The sequence below is a fragment of the Xenopus tropicalis genome, chromosome 5 (assembly GCF_000004195.4).
Source record: "Xenopus tropicalis strain Nigerian chromosome 5, UCB_Xtro_10.0, whole genome shotgun sequence".
Lineage (NCBI taxonomy): Eukaryota > Metazoa > Chordata > Amphibia > Anura > Pipidae > Xenopus > Xenopus tropicalis.
Window position 1 is genome coordinate 32,633,833 of NC_030681.2, and position 21,742 is coordinate 32,655,574.

General features: G+C 38.9%; 1 protein-coding gene across 2 annotated transcripts in view; it reads left to right on the top strand.

Annotated features, from left to right (window-relative positions):
* The window catches only part of vps54 (VPS54 GARP complex subunit), a 52,117-nt gene extending 30,375 nt beyond the window's left edge, over positions 1-21,742 (top strand). For both annotated transcript variants that reach the window (XM_004914708.4, XM_002939319.5), the window contains exons 11-23: positions 5,769-5,865; positions 7,110-7,453; positions 8,965-9,094; positions 9,895-10,076; positions 11,488-11,600; positions 12,448-12,511; positions 14,308-14,413; positions 15,919-16,006; positions 16,262-16,383; positions 17,692-17,772; positions 18,660-18,767; positions 19,970-20,064; positions 20,730-21,742. In XM_004914708.4, coding sequence (XP_004914765.1) covers positions 5,769-5,865; positions 7,110-7,453; positions 8,965-9,094; positions 9,895-10,076; positions 11,488-11,600; positions 12,448-12,511; positions 14,308-14,413; positions 15,919-16,006; positions 16,262-16,383; positions 17,692-17,772; positions 18,660-18,767; positions 19,970-20,064; positions 20,730-20,835 — 1,636 coding nt within the window. In that variant the 3' untranslated portion in view covers positions 20,836-21,742. The remainder of the gene's footprint in view (positions 1-5,768; positions 5,866-7,109; positions 7,454-8,964; positions 9,095-9,894; positions 10,077-11,487; positions 11,601-12,447; positions 12,512-14,307; positions 14,414-15,918; positions 16,007-16,261; positions 16,384-17,691; positions 17,773-18,659; positions 18,768-19,969; positions 20,065-20,729) is intronic.

The following is a 21,742-nucleotide window of genomic DNA, read 5'->3' on the forward strand; positions in this document are numbered from 1 at the left end:
TTTATATTACTTACATTTCTGTTCCGCCCCCTCACTATTTATCTTTTATTCCGCATTATATTACCAGGATACACAGAGTACTTTATATAATAACAAGAACAGGCATGCCATTTGTTTTTATTTGGTAGTAGATCATTAGAAGTAATAACCAAGCTTTCTTTAATCAAGCAACATGTTTTGTAAGCTCAATAGGGCAGAACAGAAAATTGCATTTTGCTCAGTGGATTTGGTATTTGTATTTCCAGATATTCTTGAAGGGTTTTTTCATAAACTAAATGTCTCTGAGAAAAGGCTGCATCTTTAAGGGCTCTGGCACACGGGGAGATTAGTTGCCCGCAACAAAACTCCCTGTTCGCGGGCGACTAATTTCCCCGAGTTGCCGCCAGTTGCCATCCCACTGGTGACAATGTAAGTCGCCGGTGGGATGGCACACGCGGCGGGGCGATTTCGGGAAATTGGCGAAAAAGCCTCGCGAGGCAACTTCGGCGATTTCCCGAAATCGCACTGCCGCGTGTGCCATCCCACCGGCGACTTACATTGTCGCCAGTGGGATGGCAACTGGCGGCAACTCGGGGAGATTAGCCGCCCGCGAACAGGGAGTTTTGTCGTGGGCGACTAATCTCCCCGTGTGCCAGAGCCCTAAAGAGGGCCCTGGCCAAGGGTTAGGCTTTTAAGTGGGGCTTTAAGCTGAAAACATTTGATAACCACTGCTCTGAAGAAAGGAGCCAAGGAGCCAAATAGCACTTTTATCCAGTAGCCGCTTGCCAGTGGGATATATGTCCTTCACAAAACTATTTGAGCATTTTACAATTTACATTATTTGTAATTCATCTAATATATTACATTTTTTCATTTAATGATATTTGCAGTTGAACCTTGCTATAGAATGTGTAACAGAAGTGCCATGTTCTGTCTGGACAGTGGCCAGACAGAAATCCCCCTGAACATTGTAGGTCTCTATAAAAAATATATTATAACTAGCTCATTTGTAAAACCCTGCTTCATGTAAATAAATCATTTAAATAAAAATATAATTTTTTTAGTACAGGTATAGGACCCATTATCCAGAATGCTCAGGACCAAGGGTATTCCGGATAAGGGTTCTTTCCGTAATTTGGATCTCCATACCTTAAGTTTACTAAAAAATAAATACAGCATTAATTAAACCCAATAGGATTGTTTTTGCATCCAATAAGGATTATTTATATCTTAGTTGGGATCAATTACAAGGTACTGTTTTATTATTACAGAGAAAAAGGGAATCAGTTTTAAAATTCTAAAATATTTGAATAAAATATAAAACATCTAGAGCATCGAGAACAAATGAGGCAATTTATAAATTGGTAACACGGTGGCATTATACACCAACAAAATTGAACAAAATGTATCCCAACACCTCCGACTTATGCTGGAGATGCAACACACATAAAGGGACTCATACACATATTTGGCTGACATGCCCAAAAATACAAAAATACTGGACGGAAGTACTGAACACAATAAATGCAATCACGAAATTTAATATAGATATCGGTGACCCCGCGTTAATTCTACTCAACATCAATCTACGTAACAATGTCCCTATTTCAGATCCACTCACATTACATTTATTACAATCCGCTAAATCACTAATACCCAGAAAATGGAAATCAGCCGATCCCCCCCTCTTTACAGAATGGCTAGCTAACACGGAAGATATCAGGCAAATGGAGGAAATAACCTTCATGATACATAATCAAAGCAATTACTACAGAAATATTTGGACTCCCTGGCTAGATTATTTAAGATCCTTATGAAAAAATTACCACATATCAGTCATTCAAAAGAAGCATTCTGGAACTAATGTTTATAAGGTTTAGTTAAACGAATATTTACCTGAAAATGTAGAAATAACTTGATGACAGCTTGCTTGAAATTGTAAATGTATAAGAAATGTCAAGATTATCATATGCAATGCTCCTTCCCCCCCCCTACCCCTCCCTTTTGCCTTCTGTATCCCTTCCCCATACCTGAAAAATTACAAAATAAAGAATTATAAAAAAAAAAAAATATTTGAATAAAATAGAGTCTATGGGAGACGGGCTTTCTGTAATTCGGAGCTTTCTGGATAACAGGTTTCCGGATAAGGGATGCCATACCTGTAGTATGTGCCCTTGGGTAATCCTAAATAGAAAATTGCCATTTTAAATATGAAGGGCCACCTCCTGGGATTATAGCATGCACACAAACAAACCAAGGCACCCATACATGCTAGGCTCCATATTATATTATGTTATCTGTTGGTTAAGTATTCATTCTGGGGGTATAGTTTTCCTTTAACTTACTTATGTTTATCTGTGCAGTTCTGTTGCTCAGTGTGACAGGACTAAAGCTGGCCATACACGCGATCTAACGATGTTTCGTGCAGATCCACCTCACACAGTCAGGGCTGAAACAGCAGATAAGGAGGTAGAAACAATAGGATTTCTACCTCTTTCTGCCGATTCAGCCCTGACGGCAGATTTTGGTCAGGCGCATTCTATGGCGCCCGATCAAAATTTTCTAACCTGGCCGATCGGCGAGTCGTCCGATATCGGCAGCTTCCTGCGATATCGGTCGACTTGCCGACATGCCATACACGCACCGAATATCGTACGAAACGAGGTTTCGTATGATAGTATCGGTGCGTGTATGGCCAGCTTTAGCAGAGAAATGTCAGGAGATACTTCCTTCCTTAGTATCAAGCTGCTGATTATCTGTTTTGTGAACAACAGGGTTGATCATGTATTCATGGTGAACCACTAATATTGAGTAAAATACTAATACGGCATCAGAATGAGAAAAATAATTACTGTAAAGTGCTCAAAAAAGCACTCTGAGCAATCTTTTAGTAGACAAACTTATCTCTCCTAGATTGTTAACACCCCATTTGTTTATATTGGGAGTTTTGGATGAACTAATTAATGACAACTATGCCAGAATTATATGTAGAACATTTTGATATTATTCAAGAAAAATCATTGCAATGACATGGATGGGACCCAAACACCCCACGTTTCAAAACTGGATCACTTTGGTAATTCAAACATTACCCATTATCATACTTACCCTGCTAGCCAGAGGTTCCCAAAAGAAATTTGAAAAAATTTGGAGCCCATGGTGGGAGGCAGGGCTAGGTAGGCATGGTACTCTGACATAAAATGTGATACTGTACCTATTCCTCACATACTGAAGGCCTAAATCTCCTATATAGACTTTTGTTGCAGTAGACACTTATTCTTAATAAATGTGTGATATGTATAAGGCTTACTATAATCAAACAGATGCTGATTAATTATCGTGATGGCTGATATACCAACCAAGATATTGTTTAAAACATACTGTCATTTGTACTTTATTTTGCTATTGACCTGTACAACACCAACTTTGCACATGACATTTTTGTTATAAGTAGTGGGAATCATAATAAGTAGTGCAAATATAAACCTAAAATACATATGTCTTTAACCCTTTAATTTGCCAGGCTAAGGGCACTTTTTGAAAATGTGCTGCTAGGCTTTTGTGTAGAGTAACCTCAGACCTGGAAACGTATGTGCTTAGTTGTTAGCAGGCTGACACTTTGCCTGCTAAAAGCAAAACCCATACTTTGTTTACAGAGTAAGGGTTAACGTATAATCTCACCCATACATTATACTTGGTATACATCATGTTGACTATAATAGAAAATTACACGTTACACTCTGATTTATTCCCGGAAAATATCTTACCTTTTCACAGGGTATAATGTGTTGTTGTCATATATCTGTCTCCCCTTCTCAGGATCCTTCTGATGCTGGGCCCCAACCAGATAAAATGCCTGCTCAGCTGTTTAATGTTAATTCATTTGAATGGAGGATTGACTAAAGCAATCCCGCATGTATAACCTTTTTATAATGGCTGAATGTACAGGTAGTATTGAAAGGAAGGAAAGGTTAAATATAGAAAGAAAATTATTTTGTTCCATGATTCTTCTTAAAAAGAAGGTTAGTGGCATTGAGCACCCCAGAAACTGCCTACAGTTTGTGGGCAACTAGTGTTTGTTGCAAACAAAACATAAAGTAAAAGAGTAAAGTCAATCCAAATATCTTGAAAAGTATTCAGCTTTTTAGATTTCTGCAGGTGTCAGCGTTATTATGTGTTATTTTATTTGTAATAAAAATGCAAATAGCATGTCAGCGGCCCCTTGCACGCAGCATTTTTCACAAAGGGCTGTTTATAATCAACATAAGCAAAAAAAATGCTTATTATCACAACTAATGCCTTCAAGTATGGAAGCAGGTTTTCTAAAGTGTCAGCTCTTGATAAGGTTTATTACTTGTGCTTTCCTTGTCTATGTAATAAAAATGCAAATAATAGAGCAGCCCTTTGCAAAGTGTTTTTCCCAAAGGATATCTCAGAGGGAAAATATTATAGTGTTTGTGTGATGAGCAGAGCCCTCACCCTTTTAGAGTTTAAGCAGTGATTGCTCTTTTATTGCAGAATTTTATTAACCACACAATACAGAACCAAAATTATTCAGAAAATGATATGAACTCTGGGCTGATTAATCTGTAGTGGATAGCCAAAGTTCTAGTTTTGCTAGCAAGGATTTGGCATCTTTGTACATTAAGGGATTTTATTTTAGATGCAACATTAAATCATAAAAAATGTTATCATAAAACTGGACAGTTTGAGAAGCACTTTACTAGAATATCTCACCTGCATCACACAAACATACACACACTTGGGCCAATTACATGAGAAATTTGTTATTCTGTGAGCTTGTTTTTCAAGTGTGGTAGGAGGCCCTTCCAAACGTGCAAACTCTTTTCCATGGTTGGAACAGAAGTAGAATCATATAGAGGGGGATACTTTCAAGTGGATCTGTTCAAATTAGACCGTGAGATTAGGTGCACTGCCAAGAGCCTTCCTCAGAGGGATCTCATATACCAAAATAGGTGTAAGGCAGGCAGGTGATGTGGTTGGAATTGAACTCGGTACCCCAGTACTAGCTGTACTAGCCATAGTAAAGGCAATGCTCTCTGAAACATTTATCTTTGAAGGAAGAGCAATCACCCTGTAAATTTATTTAAAGTAACAGGAAAGTATCTATTAAGGGACCCATGCATGCTGTGGCAGCGCTGCATGTATTTGTATTTAGCTATTTTGCACATGTTAATAGTACAGGTGAGAGGAAAAAAAGGTGCAACAAAATTTTGGAATTGGGAGCTTTTCCTGTCTATGCAAATAGTTTTACCTTCTGGTGGTGCGACTCCCTGACCCTAAGGCCACGTCAGTCAGTGTAGTTCAGTGATCCCCAACCAGTGGTTCAGCAACATGTTGCTCACCAACTCCTTGGATGTTGCTTCCAGTGCCCCCAAACCAGGTGTTTATTTTTAATTCCTGACTTGGGGGCAAGTTTTGGTTGCATAAAAACAAGATGTACTACCAAACAAAGCCTCCTTTAAGCTGATAGTGTGCATAGAGGCTACTAAATAGCCAATCACAGCCCTTATTTGGCACCCCCATAATTTTTTATGATGTTTCTGTAGCTCCCCAAGTCTTTTTACATTTGACTGTGGCTCGCGAGTTAGAAAGGTTGGGGATCCCAGATATAGATAAAGGGAGCTCTGCACACACCAATAATTGCTGCTATGTTAGCTTTATTATACCATACCAAATAGAAGTCATTTGTACAGCAAATATTGGGGAGAGAAAGGAGGTCCATGCTAACTATTTACCTCTTTTTTTTTTTAATTTTCTGCTTCCAGGCTTACTGATCAGATTCGGATGATGAATTTTTCTCAGTGGTTTGGCTTGCTTCAGAATATTTTTTCTAAGTTTACAATTTTTATTGAGAGAGTTAAGGTAAGTGGGAAAAAAAATACATGTGATGGCATCTTATTTGTCCATAACACTCGTCTGCGGATTTTTTTTAGACATATGGGATTTGCTAAATTGGTTGCTTCAGCCAAGATGTTTCCCCAGATTGACATCATGCATTACTTTTAAAAGTCTCCCCAATGCAGAGTTGCTCAGCGGGGTTGGCGGGCAGCGCTTCAGACCCTCTTCTGTCAGATTGGCAACACTTTGCATGCAGGAGCATTCAACTGTTCATGCAACTGTTCGCCCCACAACAAATTTTCATTGCCTTGGGCGACTAATCTCCCCTCAATGCCATCCCCCCGGCAAGAATGTAAATCGCCAGTGGGATGGTATACGCGTTGCTACGATTTCCGAAGTTTCCTCTCAAGGCAACGCATATGCCATCCCACTGGCAATTTACATTCTTGCCGGTGGGATGGCATTGCGGGGAGATTAGTCGCCCGCAGCAACGAAGATTTGTTGTGGTGCGACTAATCTCCCCGTCTGCCTCTGTCCTTAGCTGCTGACCTCTGACAGAAGAGGATCTGAAGTGGCACAAATGGGTGCCTGTCAGGTACGAAGATAGAGGCCCTTTGGCAGTAAAAGGTGGTGCGGGGGTTGGGGCAGGGTTTTGTTCTCCTTCAGCCAAAGAAAAGCCACTTTCAGCAATAAAGCCACTTTTAAACACTCGTATACATGTTCTGTATACAGACTGTAACCTATAGTGATAGAAGAACTAAAGCTCAACAAATAATAAAAGCCAGAAATGCAAAATCTGTGCCTTTAGAAATGCCTCCCCATCTTATTTTGTGCAGCCACTGCACATGTACTGGGCTACACTTAGTTGCCTGAGCTTATGAATAATATCATTCATTGCAGTGTGCATCAGAATTGATTAATAACCATCAGCATCCATGACACATGCAGCCTCTCCTCTGCTGATGTTTCAATGATTTCCAACAACCCCTAAGCTGTTGATCACGGGCACTGAAAAGATGGCATAAAAAGTTTCAGAATAAGGGGGGTTGATGTGACCAACATTACAGGCATTGATCATAATTGTTAAAGGGCTGTTAAACCTCAGGACATGCAGAGTAAGATTAAATACTGTAAATGTAACCCTTCAGGGAGATGCTGTACAGTTTCCCTTTCTGTTCTTAAAGCTTTGCTATATCTTCTGTTCTCATTTAATTTGCTGCAAGTGGTACAGACTTTATTTAGTATAACGGCTATTTCTTTCCCTGCAGGCAACGCTAAGCGTCATCCGTAATGTAGTGCTCATGGTTTTAGACAAAAATCAGCGGGTGAGGGAAATGGAAATGTTGGCAGCTCAACAGAATCTCAGAAGAGAAAGCAATGTGGACAATGAATTGGCGTACTTGACTCATGAAGGCTTATTTATAAGTGATGCTTTCGGTGAAGGTGAGCTTCCCAATGCTGCTACCAGCACTAACTTTCAAAGGAACACATCACCCAGCAGTAGCGAGCCCTCTGGCAGCGATACAGTATCTGATCCTGAGTGTACCACAGACTCTTCTTCCAGCAAAGAACACACACTGCCTTCTGTTACCCAAGGGGGAATAGAAATAATGTGAGTAAAACTAGACTTTATAAACTTAACCTGTGAACCAACACTGTACACTGTGCCTTGTTCAGGGAGCTGTGCCATATGGATGATATTAAGATGAGCATACCAGTGTGCCGATCAATTAATTTACCTTTTTATGGCAAAGAGCACAGAGTAACACATTTTTACTCCTTGTACCTTATGTACTGAGCATTTAGGTTGTAGACAAAGTAGTCGCCACCACTGTTTTGGATATAGCCTGAAGGCTTTTATAGGTGTTGTATTACAGGTATGGAAACTGTTATCCGGAGAGCCCTTATCCAGAAAGCTCTGAATTACAGAAAGCCTGTCTCCCATAGACTCCATTATAATGAAATAATTCAGATTTTTAAAACTGATTCCAATGGGTCCTATACCTGTACATCCTTTTTGAAAAATATATAACATATTCTATTATGCATTTGTTTCAGATCTCTTTTAACAGATTCAAACAAATGGCTGAAATGATAGATTATATAATAGATAAATAGAAAAAAAAAAACAAGTAACACATTCTCTTTAGTCACCAATCCCCATATTTTATATAGACCTTCAATAGAAGTCCTGACACTATGGGGAATTTAGGGAAAGTATAGATGCCCCTCTTGCTGCAATACAGTCCATAAGCTCATTTGGACATGCCAAAGGCAGAGTAATTAAAAGGAACAAAATACTCCCTTTTTTGACATAAGTTGGGTTTATGTCTGCATTCCAGGGAATCTGTGCCCTGCCCTGCTTGGAAAGCAGAGGGACTTTAAGTTCAAGAATCTGTCACTTCCTAATGGAACACAATGACCCCTAAGGGTGGTGTTGAATTGAGTCTTGCTAGTCAGGCAAAATATCATGGTTTCCTCAGTCTGAGAAATCAGGTATGTCTGTATACAAAAAAAGTATATTTATATCTGACATTTCAAAAAACCATGCAAAGACTATATGCTTATTTATAAGTTTAGCCCATGCTTATTTAGTTATTACCTATATGAGCGAAGTTATATAGGCAATAGTATTTAACTACCCCCTCTTTTGGTCTTTGAGAAACAGTCCAATAAAATTGCCACATAATTCACAATCTCACATATGTAATAAAAGGCACTAAGTTTGCCCAGGAGCAGTAACCCATAGCAACCTATAAGATGTTTGCTTGTAAACAGGTGACCAGTAAATGCTACCCTCTGATTGGTTGCTATGTGTTACTACTCATGGGCAAACTTATTGCTTTTTATTACATAACCACAAATGACTTCAAATCTGTACATGACTGATATAGGGGGGTGGGATTGCATGTTAGATTTGCTGAGCTCCTATATTTTTAATCACTTCTCTATGGTTCTGTGCACATCTGTAGAATGTTCAGAAGGGTAGTTCACCATTAAAGTGTTATTGTGATGTGGAAAGTGGTATTCTCCAGTTAATTTCATAAGCTCCCTTGTCGATATCTAGATGACTTTTGTGTGTGCAGTAAGGTGACCCCCGAACAATGATTTTTTTTTTTTTAGTCTAACTGAAGAAATGAAGTTAACTGACCTGGAACTTGGTAAAATTGCCAACAGTATACAGGAGTTACTGTATGATGCCTCTGACATCTGCCATGACCGCTGCGTCAAGTTCCTGCTAGCGAGGGCCAAGGTAAATAACAAGCCTCTGTTTTATTACTAGGATGTACTTCACTTCATATCTGCCAAGGCTTTGTTGTAAGTGAACGTTTCTGCCTGGATGGCGTTTGGCATAACTAGATATTACTGGGCTCCACAGCAGATTCAATTTAGTGTCCAAAACATTTGTATGTTGGCCTATTCTATAGCTTATTATTTACTACAATAAAACATTTGTAGTTGTCTACAAGCAGAGCATAATATTATGGACTTCAAAACATGTTCTCAATTTAACAATATTATTAACATTTGTTTAATCTCACATATGTAATATGTGTATATATATGTATGTATGTATGTATGTATGTATGTATGTATGTATATATGTATATACAGCCGATCAGCAGAACAATGGGAAGGTAGCAAGATAGCAGCTCCCAGTAGGTATCAGAATAGCTTTCCATATTAAGAAATCCAAGTCTGGCTTGGGGTTCCTTCAGTTATATGGGAGTAGGAGAAACAATAGGTTACCTGAAAGCAGTTCTAATGTGTAGTGCTGGCTCCTTCTGAAAGCTCAGACTCAGGCACAATGCACTGAGATGGCACCTACACACCAATATTACAACTAAAAAATATACATTTGTTGGTTCAAGAATAACATTTTAAATGATAGAGTGAATTATTTGCTATGTAAACAGTGTAATTTAGAAATAAAAAGTATATCATAATAATCATGACAATCCCTTTAATGTTACTGGTAGTTGTTAGGCTTCCCTTTTGAGCTTAACTCTGTATCTCCATTTCATGATATTCTCAATTTGTTTTCCTTATCAGGAAGGGTTTCTTGAGAAGCTAAACTCTGCTGAATTTGTGTCCCTCTCACGGGCAGTGGAAGCATTCGTTTTGGGTACTGAAAAGATCTGTGGCCGAAGGAGCATGTCACTGAGAGGGGCACTGCAAAGCCAAGCCAACAAATTTGTAAATCGGTTCCATGATGAAAGAAAAACCAAACTGAGGTAAAGAGCAACCACTAACACAGTGTGCCATGTAGTATCCGTTTTTTCTCTCTATTTTATTGATCTGTAGGATAAATACACTGCAATTAAAAACACTGTGCAAATGGGAAACTTGAGGCTGCTGGTGCAAGCAGTGCTTTTTAGATATTGAACAAAATCATGATTTGAATTGGAAATGTGAATACACCAAAACTAGAACTTTTCAGCAGGAAGACTCTTACATTCTGTACTGGCACTTTCAGGCTTTTTCCATTCAGTGACAGCCTAGTCTGTTAAAGAAGACCTAAACTCTATATAAATTCACCTATTTACTCATAAGGGGTAAATTACATTACTGTGAAATGCTATTACGAGAGTGCTATGGGACCCAAGAGTATGCCCCTTAATCCTTACCCTAGCAGGCAACTTTCACCTGGGTTAAGCTGCACTCTGTTCCTTGTGCAAGTTTGGGGGCAGATGGGTGGATGCCTATGTGCCACCCCAATTCCTGACTCTCACCAATACAGGAATGGCCAGAGAGGAATGGCAACTCCTGAATGGAGCACAGAGGCCTGTAGCAATTTACACAATGCAGAGCACAGTGTGCAAAGTGCAAAAAAAAATTCAGATATCTCAGAAACAACTAAAATAGAAAAATAATGTATGGTGCAAAAGTGCTCAGAGATGCACCCTGATGAAGTTTACATAAATGTATTTTCTGGGTTTAGATTCTCAGATATCTTGAGTTTGGACATGTTATTGGCAAATCCCTCTTGGGAACCATCCTCTCATTGAGGAGGAGGTCAGCAACTATTGTGCAAAAAATTCTTCAGCTCCTACTTGCAGTGGTGCTATGTACCTTGGCCTCTGTTTGTCATGCTATTTCATATTACAGGTATGGGATCCTTATCTGTAAACATTTTAATCAAATAATTCAGAATTTTAAAACTGATTCCCCTTTTCTCTGTAATAATAAAACAGTACCTTGTAATTGATCCCAACTAAGATATAAATAATCCTTACTGGATTCAAAACAATCCTATAGGGTTTAATTAATGTTTTATTGATTTTTTTAGTAGACCTAAGGTATGGAGATCCAAATTACGGAAAGACCCCTTATCCGGAATACCCTTGGTCCCGAGCATTCTGGATAACGGGTCCTATACCTGTACCACAAATCGTTAATTGATTGACTAAAAACAACAGAACATTTTTGGATCCCCTCTACTGGTTGCTCTGTGGATATTTTGAAGACCCTGCCTTAATACTGGGTTAATTAGGACAGGTTTGGGGACCTATACTATAGTATATGTACAATTCTAGGTTGGGAGAGAATTCATTACACAAAACAAGAATGGTGCTAGCGTTCCACATTACCCTAAGAATAGTAAAGCTGGATATGTTCTAAAGTAACACTTTTCTCCCCTTATAGCCTCCTGCTTGATAATGAACGCTGGAAACAAGCTGATGTCCCTGCTGAATTTCAGGACTTAGTAGATTCTATAAAGGACGGTAAAATAGTGCTTCCTGAGCGAAAATCTGGAGGTACGTTTGTTTCCTTGAACTCGGCATATCTGTACTGCACAACTAGTTTAAAGAATAAAAATGTTTTAATATTTGTTTTACTAAAGGAGAAATTAAATCTTAAAAGGGGTCTTTTTGTTCCACATACAGAATGTGGTTGTTTGGCTCTGTGGCACAATCCATTATTTTTTCACTGAATAGCACATACATCATTACTTGTAGAGCCTTGGTGAAGATGGTGCCAGTCTATTCATGGATAGAATCCTAGTTTGCATAGAGCTGCATAAAGCTAGCCATATGAGTGCTGATTCTTATACAGTCCCATTTCTGAGCATATGGACTGAAAACTGATATGGGCTTTTGCTCCACACATTTATCCACTACGTTCTATAGGAGAAGAGCTAATTACAGGGCTTTTACGCAGAATTTTCTGTTGGTGCTGACAGTTTTGGTACAGCCATGCTTGAGCTTGGCACTCTATATTCACACAAAGCCTGCAATTTTTCAAAATCATTATTATGAAGTTGGATTTTGTGAACTAAATGCTTTTTATGTGTGCTTTATGTTTTCCTTTTACTGTTATTATTAAATTAAATTATTGAAGCCATCATTTTAGAAAACAAATGGGATAGAAAAGTTTGCTGTTTTTGTTATCCTATGTCAGTTACCTGCTGCCATGTTCTTCAGCGATATACACACTGGTACAGTGGGGTCCTTCTTCTCTAGAGCGTACAGACTTTACCTGCCTAAATGAATAAGGCCAAATGTAGTGTTTTTCTGCTAAACCCAAACTTCTCCATCAGACTGTCATCGTTAAAATACTGTTCCTTTGCAGCAAATGTTTTTAACCAATTCTTTTTTTCATCAGGTACAGAAGAAAGGAAACCCACAGATTTTCTTACAGTGGACGGACAGAAGTATGCAGTTGTTGGGTAAGCTGCATTTTTAAAGGAATACTGTCACGGGAAAACCTGTTTTTTTCAAACCGCATCAGTTAATTGTACTGCACCAGCAGAATTTTGCACTTAAGTTCATTTTTTAAAAAAGCAAACAGATTTATTATTTTTACATGGGGCTAGGTTGCCTTACTTTTCCAGCCACAGCCATGTGCTCTGATAAACTTCAGTCTCTCTAATGCTGCGCTGCAATTGGAGTGATATTAACCCCCTTCATTTTACCCCTCAGCAGCCATTTAGCTAAACAAGATAGCATAGTGCTTCCCTGGGCTATTAGCACTGCTGCCACTGTCCTGAATTTTAGTGAGTGGGTAAACAGGCAAAACTGCCTATACTGCCTCCCAGTGATTTAGGGCTTTATATTTATATATATATATATATATATATATATATATATATATATATATATATATATACATACATACATACATACATACATACATACATACATACATACATATATATATATATACATATATATATATATACATATATATATATATACATACATATATATATATACATACATATATATATATACATACATATATATATATATATATATATATACACCCATATACACCCATATACACCCATATACACCCATATACACCCATATACACCCATATACACCCATATACACCCATATACACCCATATACACACATATACACACATATACACACATATACACATATACACACATATATACATACATACATATACACACACACACACTCCCTCACGCTATGCACTTGTAAACAATGGTACATTGACTTCTGTGAACAATAACTCCAGATCCTAAATACATTATACAGTAAGAGGCAGAGTCCCAAATACTGAATACAGTGAGAAATACTTGATACAGTGAATACTGTATACAGTGAATACTTTAGCCCAAATACATTAAGCCCCATATAGATTAAATACAATGTGAGGAAATGATTTCTGACACCTCAGACCCCCTCTTACCCTTCCAAAAAGCAGGTATCCTGAAGGCTGGATAAGATTTCAGCATTGGGGAAACCAAATGAATTCTGGAATGGTTTGCATTACTAAATGTGGTTTCATGCCCCATCTAGTGGTAGATATGAGAATAGCACCCAGGCAGGAGAAATCCTATATTCAACTTGGGTCATATTCATAGTACATTGAGTTGGGAGAAACAATCGTTTATCTAAAAGCAGTTCTAATGTGGCTCCTTCTGAAAGCTCGGAATTTGGCACAATGCACTGAGATGGTGCCTACACACCAATATTACAGCTAAAAAATTTATTTTCCTGGTTCAAGAATAAAATTTTAATTGTAAATGTTAAAGTGGATTATTTGCAATGTAAACAGTGTCTTTTAGAAATAAAAAGTACACGATAAAAATGATGGTAGAATCCTTTTAAGGTGTAAAACAGTGATCCCCAACCAGTGGCTCAGGGGCAACATGTTACTCACCAACCCCTTGGATGTTGCCCCCAATGGCCATAAGCAGGTGCTTATTTTTGAATTCCTGGTAAGGAGGCAAGTTTTGGAGGCATAAAAACCCAATATAATGCCAAACAGAGCCTTCTATTGGCTGCCAGTCCCCATAGGGGCAATTAAATAACCAATTATAGCTCTTCTTAGCACCATCAGGAACCTTTTTCATACTTGTGTTGCTCCCCAACACTTTTGATTTAAATGTGGCTCATGGGTATAAACGGTTGGGGATCCCTGGTGTACAATGTGTGTAAATCAGATTATTGTCATTTAGCACTAATGCACCCCTTGTATGTCTTGCAGCACAGTGCTACTTTTGATCAGAATCATTCTCGAGTACTGCAGCTGCGTAGATGATATCCCCTCTGTAACTACAGACATGTTGACTCGGCTGTCTGATCTTTTAAAGGTACCCTGTCAGTTTTATTGCTGCTCAGTGTCATGCTTACAAAATTCTGTATGAAATCTGTTGATTAAATATATTACAATAGATGTTCCTCTCGTTACCATAACAAAGGTACATAAAGCTCTTTAATGACTAAACCTGCTGCTCGCATTACCATTGTAACATCCATGCATTTAATGTACCGTTCTTGCTGTGGGCTTTAAAGGAGAAGGGGAAAGAAAGCAAATTATTGGAATCGGGGGGCAAGTAGAATGAGCAGGGAGTGGTTTATATTGTTTAGGAAGAATAGTGGTTTATATTGTTTAGGAAAAATATACATGAGTAATTATTTGCTGAGCTTTAAACATCCAGCTTTGTGTTTTCTAAAGATCCTCCTTTTCAAACTCTGTAACAATCATATAGGGCTATGCAGAGAGTGGAAATAAAAGGCTGGAAAAAAGAAATACAGAATATGTGAGAGGGAGCGGATATTGTGTATGAATTGTGTATTACCTTCTATCTGAAAGTAGCAGATGTGGCTGATTTCCTGCATAGCTGGACAGGCAAATAGATCCTTAGATTTCCCTATTATAGCACACATTATTTGAAAAGGGTTGTTTGCATCAGAAATATTAAGTATCTAGATTTGATGTACTTTATAAATCCAGCATTGGGTTCACCAAATGTCCAAATCCTATTCCTGCAGTATTTGGATTTAGACAGATCCTTAGTATTCAGCCAAATTGGATATGTACTTAAGTGTACTGGACAACTGAAGGGGATAGTTTCCAACCATTTATGTAATTTATTTTCTGTATTTAAAATACTAATAAACAAATAAAAAGGCACATAACTAAATTTACTGAGCGTTTTATACTGCTTATGTAACCTCAGCACCCCCTGCTGTTCAGCCTGGGCAAGGGCAAGGGCAAGGCAGGTCTGCAAAGGTAGTTTTACTGAAGTACGAAGCATCTCCTGATACTTGTAAGCTTAGTTCTATTACTCCATGTGACCGGAACGTTGGATGTGTCAGGAAACACTTCCTGTATCAGTAATTTAAACCTTTTTTGCTCTTCCCAGTCCTTGCAAGGGGCAATAGCAGGGGGGCACTAAGGTTGCCATGATATTGGAAGTTTTAAAACTACTTGTAACATTAAAATAAAAAAATAGAATAACTTTAATAGTACAAATGCTCATTCTAAGGAATTTTACATGTAGAGTTTATGTTCCATTTATGGTTCAGATTCAGCCAAAAGCTTTGTGTATACTAGTATCTCCCTTTTCTGGGAGATGAATCTCTCTCTCACTATTATTGCTGTCAGATCTGCGTTTGCCCCATAGTATAGACTAGGCTTTAAAACTAGTTGGTTTTCCTCTTAATTAAGGGAAGGCAAGCTGGCAAATAATGTGGAGCTTATATAGAGGCCATTACATAAGTTTTCAAAGTATGCTTTTTAAATACATGTATTCCTTCAAACTGATTGTGACAAAAAACTCAGTTCCTTCCCATTACGCTTCCCCTGCCACAGTATTTTAATTCACGGAGTTGCCAATTGGTTCTGGGAGCAGGAGCATTGCAAGTGGTTGGCCTGAAGACAATAACCACCAAGAACTTAGGTAAGTTAGATTTTAAATGGACTCTTTGGGACATGGCCTTCCTGTAATATGGAGCTTTCTGGATATTGGGTTTCTGTATAATGGATCCCATTACCTGTACTTATAAATTCTCCCTTTCCCCTAACACCCCATCTCACACACGCACCACAATGAATGTAACGTATTTGCTGCCACATTCTCCCGCTACATGTCAGTGTATAGAATTCCCAGTCTCTTTGCATTTGGCCATGGTTTTATACTTTGCTTTTCTTGCAGCCTTGTCTTCGCGGTGCTTGCAGCTTATAGTACACTACATTCCCCTCATAAGGGCCCACTTTGAAGCTCGGATGCAGCCTAAGCAGTATAGCATGCTCCGGCATTTTGACCATATAACCAAGGTAAGGAACTTCTGGTACATTCATTTTCACTCTATATTTGAACTGTAACCTGTCCTACTCATTCTAGTATTTATAATATTGTTGTAAAAGATTTTCCAAAGGCAGACTTTCCATAACACAATAGTAGCAGTTTGACAGATGAAGTTTTGCTTACAACTGTTGTTGCTGTGTAATAGTACTGCATATGTACTAAGCTAATACATGTGCATATGGCACAGGTCTTCCCCTGGGGCTATTAAAAATAACTTACAGATCAATGTAATACAGTCTTTCAAAAATAATAAAAACCTGTGAAGAGTGCTGCCTGTCACATGTAGGTGTTTGTGCCCCCACCCTCCTCCAAAAAAAATATTTGTTGAGTCTAAAACATTTTATCTCTTTAAGGATGAAGACACACAGAGCTACTAGTAGCAGCTACTTGTCACAGCTACAGAAATAGACAATGCTGATCATTTACTGATAATTGTCTCTACGTGTGTTTTAGCAGAGGCAATTCTCAGTATTGTCTATGGCAGGGATTTTCTGGCGTTTAGTAGCTGTGACAGGTAGCTGCTACTAAGTAGCTCTGTGTGTCTTCGCCTTTAGACTGATGGCACACAGAGCGTTGGCTCAGCTGCTCTCAGCCTGCATTTTTTTTTTCAGGTGGATCTGCTCCCATCCCCAGCTTCATTGATTTGCACTCAAAAGTACAGCTTCTTTCAGGGTGCAGACACACACAGCTGGGCAGAGGTCGGCTTGCTTTTTTGTTTTTAGGCCAACCTCTGCTCCACTCCGCTGTGTAACTGGCTTCTCTCAACCTCAAGAGGAAACACAGGCTGAGAGCTCCATATGCCCGGGCCCTAAGCCAGCCGAACACAGGCCAAGATGGATGGCTAAATCTCACAAGGGGACATTTATCAACACAAGGCAGTAACCCATGCGAACCAATCCGGTATTTGCTTTCATTGTTATATATTCAGCTGGCTAAAAGAAAACTCCTCACTGATTGGCTCCTATGGGTTACTGCTGAGGTGCAAATTTGCCCAGTGTTTATAAATGAACCCCTGTGTATGATAAATGATATTGCTTTGATCTTGTTGGCCTCTGTGTTGCTACCACCATTGTCCTTCTGATCAGGTGTAAAAACAAAGCAGTGGTGCAACAAAAATGTGCAGTTTATGAAGCCTTTTGGCATTAAAATAAAGGAAACAGAGAGAAATGTATTTGCTAGAAAAAAAACATATTCTATCCTTGGAAGTGGGATGCTGTGTGGGGTAAAATATGATCTAAATGCATTGTTTATTTTACCTATATATATTTATATAACAGGACTACAATGACCACATTGCAGAGATTTCTGCCAAGCTTGTCACAATAATGGATGGCCTGTTTGAAAAGCTACTTTCCAAGGTAATTCTTTCCCCATAATATTTTGCTTTGGTATAAGTGGGGCTTCCTTTTCATGTATTATGTGGATTTCAAATATGCAGAAACTGTTTTACAACTGATTGTGGAGTTTGCACATTGAACATATATTTCAGTTATATCCAGGTATGGGATCTGTTATGCGGAAACCTGTTATCCAGAAAGCTTTGAATAAAGGGAAGACCGTTTCCCAAAAACTCCATGTTAATGAAAAATTAAAAAAAAAAAATGATTCCCTTTTTCTGTGTAATAATAAAACAATACATTCTGTTGGGTTTATTTAATGTTTCAATGAATTTATAGTAGTACAGAAAGACCATTTTACCCGGAAAACCCAAGGTCCTGAGCATTCTGGATAACAGGCTCATACCTGTGTATACATTTCAGTATATATCCCACTTTTTTCTGAAAAGTGAAACAAATTCTATACATAAAGCCCTATTATACAGTAAGCATGCAGAAAGTGAGTGTGTGTGTAATACACAGTATAAAATAGTGTTGTGTCTGAACTACTCCATTTGTAATAATGGGTCAAAAGTGCTGTCTTGTTGCAACATATATTATTATATATCGACACATCTTCCTTTGTAGTGGACACAAACCAAGCAAAGGACATGAGCATGCCTGTGACAGTTTCCCCTCTATAATGAGAAGATAGTGGACTTGTTGGCAAGTTTGCCATAACCGCACTATTGCAAATACTCTTTCATATCACTGTACATCTATTGAAGGACACATAGCATGAATGCCTTTAAGATCTAGACTCATATTTTATAAGATTCTGAATGCTGTTTCTGTAACACTGTGTGCATGTGGTGGTGACTTTGCAACAATGTCGCAGCTTAAAGTGCAATTCTGTTCTTTCCTGCCAGTATGAGGTAAAAGCCCCAGTTCCTTCTACGTGTTTCAGAACCATCTGCAAGCAAATGGCCAAGATGCACGAGGCCATTTATGACCTCCTTCCTGAAGAGCAAACGCAGGTCGGTGTCTGCCTTTTGAAATAAATTACAGGGGTTAGTTCAGCTTTGCACAAATGGGTTCTGCAGTTTTTACCTGTTCCTCCTGGCAGAATAGTTGTACCCTCCCAGTTGGCACATTTAGACAGCAAATATCTGGCGGTGGCTGGGAATTTTTTTTTTCTTCTCGAGAATTGTAATTTACCATATAGGTACCTGCGGGCCACCGTCCTAAGCACAGGCCCTGAGTGCCTATACAGTAAATACAGCCCTGACCATGGATTAACAACAATTTTTATGTGTTTCCCCAGATTTTCAACCTGATAGTGGTCTTGGCTTTAACATTCAGGTTCTTGGTTTTAAACCACTCCAGTGTAGCTTTGGTTGTGTGTTTAGGGCCACTGATGTGCTGGCCAGTTTCCTAGTCCCTTGTGATGAAAGGCAAGGCTATATGGCCAACACCATGCATCACAGACTGATATGGCATTCAATAGCATTTCTAAATAACTATAAAACCATTATGTTTTAATAACTATCTTGAAAAATGAATTGGAATTTGGGTGGAGACAATGGTGTAACTATAGAGGAAGCAGATGCCATGGTTGCAGGGGGGTCGGACCGCAGCCTCTGATTCCTCTATAGTGAACCTATTGCAAACTGTCAGCAGGGGGCACGTGCACACCTGTAGGTGGGCAGGGAGGAAGGCGGCTGGTACTTAGCAGTGCTTGCCGGGGCTGTTTGGAGATTTTTTTCAGGTGGGGTGGCGGGAATTCATTACACCCCTGGCTGGAGATCCTAACACAATTACTGTATGTTCCTTTGATCCACATTATCCTGTACCTTATCTGTTTGTATCTGTTTGTCCCTTGCGTTTATATGACTTTGTTAACACCTTCCACACAGATATTCTTTTTTTCTGGTTATTTGATCTATGAGCTGAATGCTGTATATATATCAGAGAGCACCACAGCTTCATTGTAATCAGCTTGAAAAAGGGACTAAAATGTTCTGAAAGCTTGCTATGGTTATCTTAGCCAATAACGGTATCACCTTTATACAACTTCTGTTATTTTTTAATTCAAAGGGTTACCCTGTAAACATTTTTGACTGGCTAACACGGTACATCACCTTTTCCTGTATGTTCCTTTATATACAAATACTGATATTTCCTGTATATATTTTATACATTTGCCTGTTTTTAACCATTTCATTATTTAATTTCACAGACTCTGTTTCTTAAAATAAATTCAAGCTACATATTCCATTTGAGGCGACAATTGTGTCATTTAAATGTCATTAATGATGGAGGACCACAATACGGGTAAGTTATTTAGTTTTCTACAGGAAACTTGCTTTATAGCAACCTAAACACTATTTACAGCCTTCAAATGTGTCTACAACGGTCAGTGAATGTGAAACAAACAAGTCTGCCTTATAGCAAGCCCTCTTGTCTAGGATCACTGCTACATATCACAATGCCTTGTGGGGTATAGTCCTAGCCCTTATGGCTTGCCATACATGTACTAATAACATTTTATTCAACAAAGCGCTGTATGGCTCTTAGTACGTGTGTGACTGAACAATCCTGACTGGTATCTATGTATTATGGGTATTGGTTGGTCTGTCATTTAAGCAAGTTTTATGATTTCCTGGTGAAAATGTGTATGGCCCCATGTGTGATATCTGTCCATTCACCCTCCGTTGGATACCGTATGTAAGCTTTGCCCCCTCAAAGGAATATAATTCCAAAAACCTGGAGAGAACATTTATTTGCAGTGAATCAGTGTAGTTTTATTGAGACATCTTAAGTACTACATGTTTCGGCTAACCAGCCTACCTCAGGTGCTGGTTAGCCGAAAGTGATTGTGCCCTAGGCCGGCGCCTACTCTGCCTACCCCTAGTTCCGGCCCTGTTCCTGGGGCCTATAGAGAGTACTGAGAGGATTGCCTGTTATAACAAGCTTGTGTTTTTTCCATCCATTTACAGATTGGTGGCAGCTGACATTGCCTTTTACACTGAGAACGTACAAGCCTTGAAAGGCCTGAAAGATCTGGATCTTAGCTTGGCTGAAATTTGGGAGCAGAAAAGGTGATAACCAAAAACAGAAGGAACAGAAATGACTTTGTGTATCGGGACTGAGAGTCTTGCTTTTTAGGCCGAGTACAAGTGAAAGGCTACAAGGATCTCTGAATCCAGTAACTGGATCTGGCCTGTCAGGCCTTGCCCTTTCCATCGGCCCCAGTGGAAACAAATGATCGGCTGACAACATCGTTTTCATTCTCTTTGGAAACGGGCTCAGGTTTCTTTGGACCAAATCCAACAAGCGCATGGCTGTAACCCAGCTCCCCTCAAGGAGACTCTCTCCATATCTGTTTATTCTGCCAGGAACAACGCGCTCTACAAACGCTTTCACTCCTCTCTTTAGGGCAACGACAATGTTGATTCTTTCTGCTGAAAGTTGTAAAATTATATAGATTCTTTTTTTTTTTTTTTAATTATTTTGCAAAAACAAAATCTTAAGAAATGTACAGATATGCCAGTCGGATGGGGTTCATGTAAATGACCTGAGGAATGCATTGCGTCACTTTGGCAGTGCAGGGGTTAAGGGCCTCAGCTTCAGTTGCTTCTTATTTCCCCTTTACTGGACGAGGCTCACGGCTTGATTTCTCTGCATGAAGGAGCCTTTCCTCCTACCTGTACCTTTAACGCTTTCAGCCATAGGACTACTTCCCATTGGGTTTGCACAGTAGCGCTGAGAGTGCATTATTAACCCTTTCCCTATCGGTGCTTTGATTAGATTGTCACTTATGAAATATTCGGGGACTTGCTACAAACTGCTGGGATTTTCAATCAGTATTTTTGTACGATCATTTTTTTTAACTTAAAGTATTTTTGCCTTTGCTGTATTTGTTGGGGGCAAAGGTATTTATTTGCAGTATCTGCTCTTGATGTGGATATTTTCTGGTTGCATTTTTAAGTAAATTTGACTTAATTAAGAA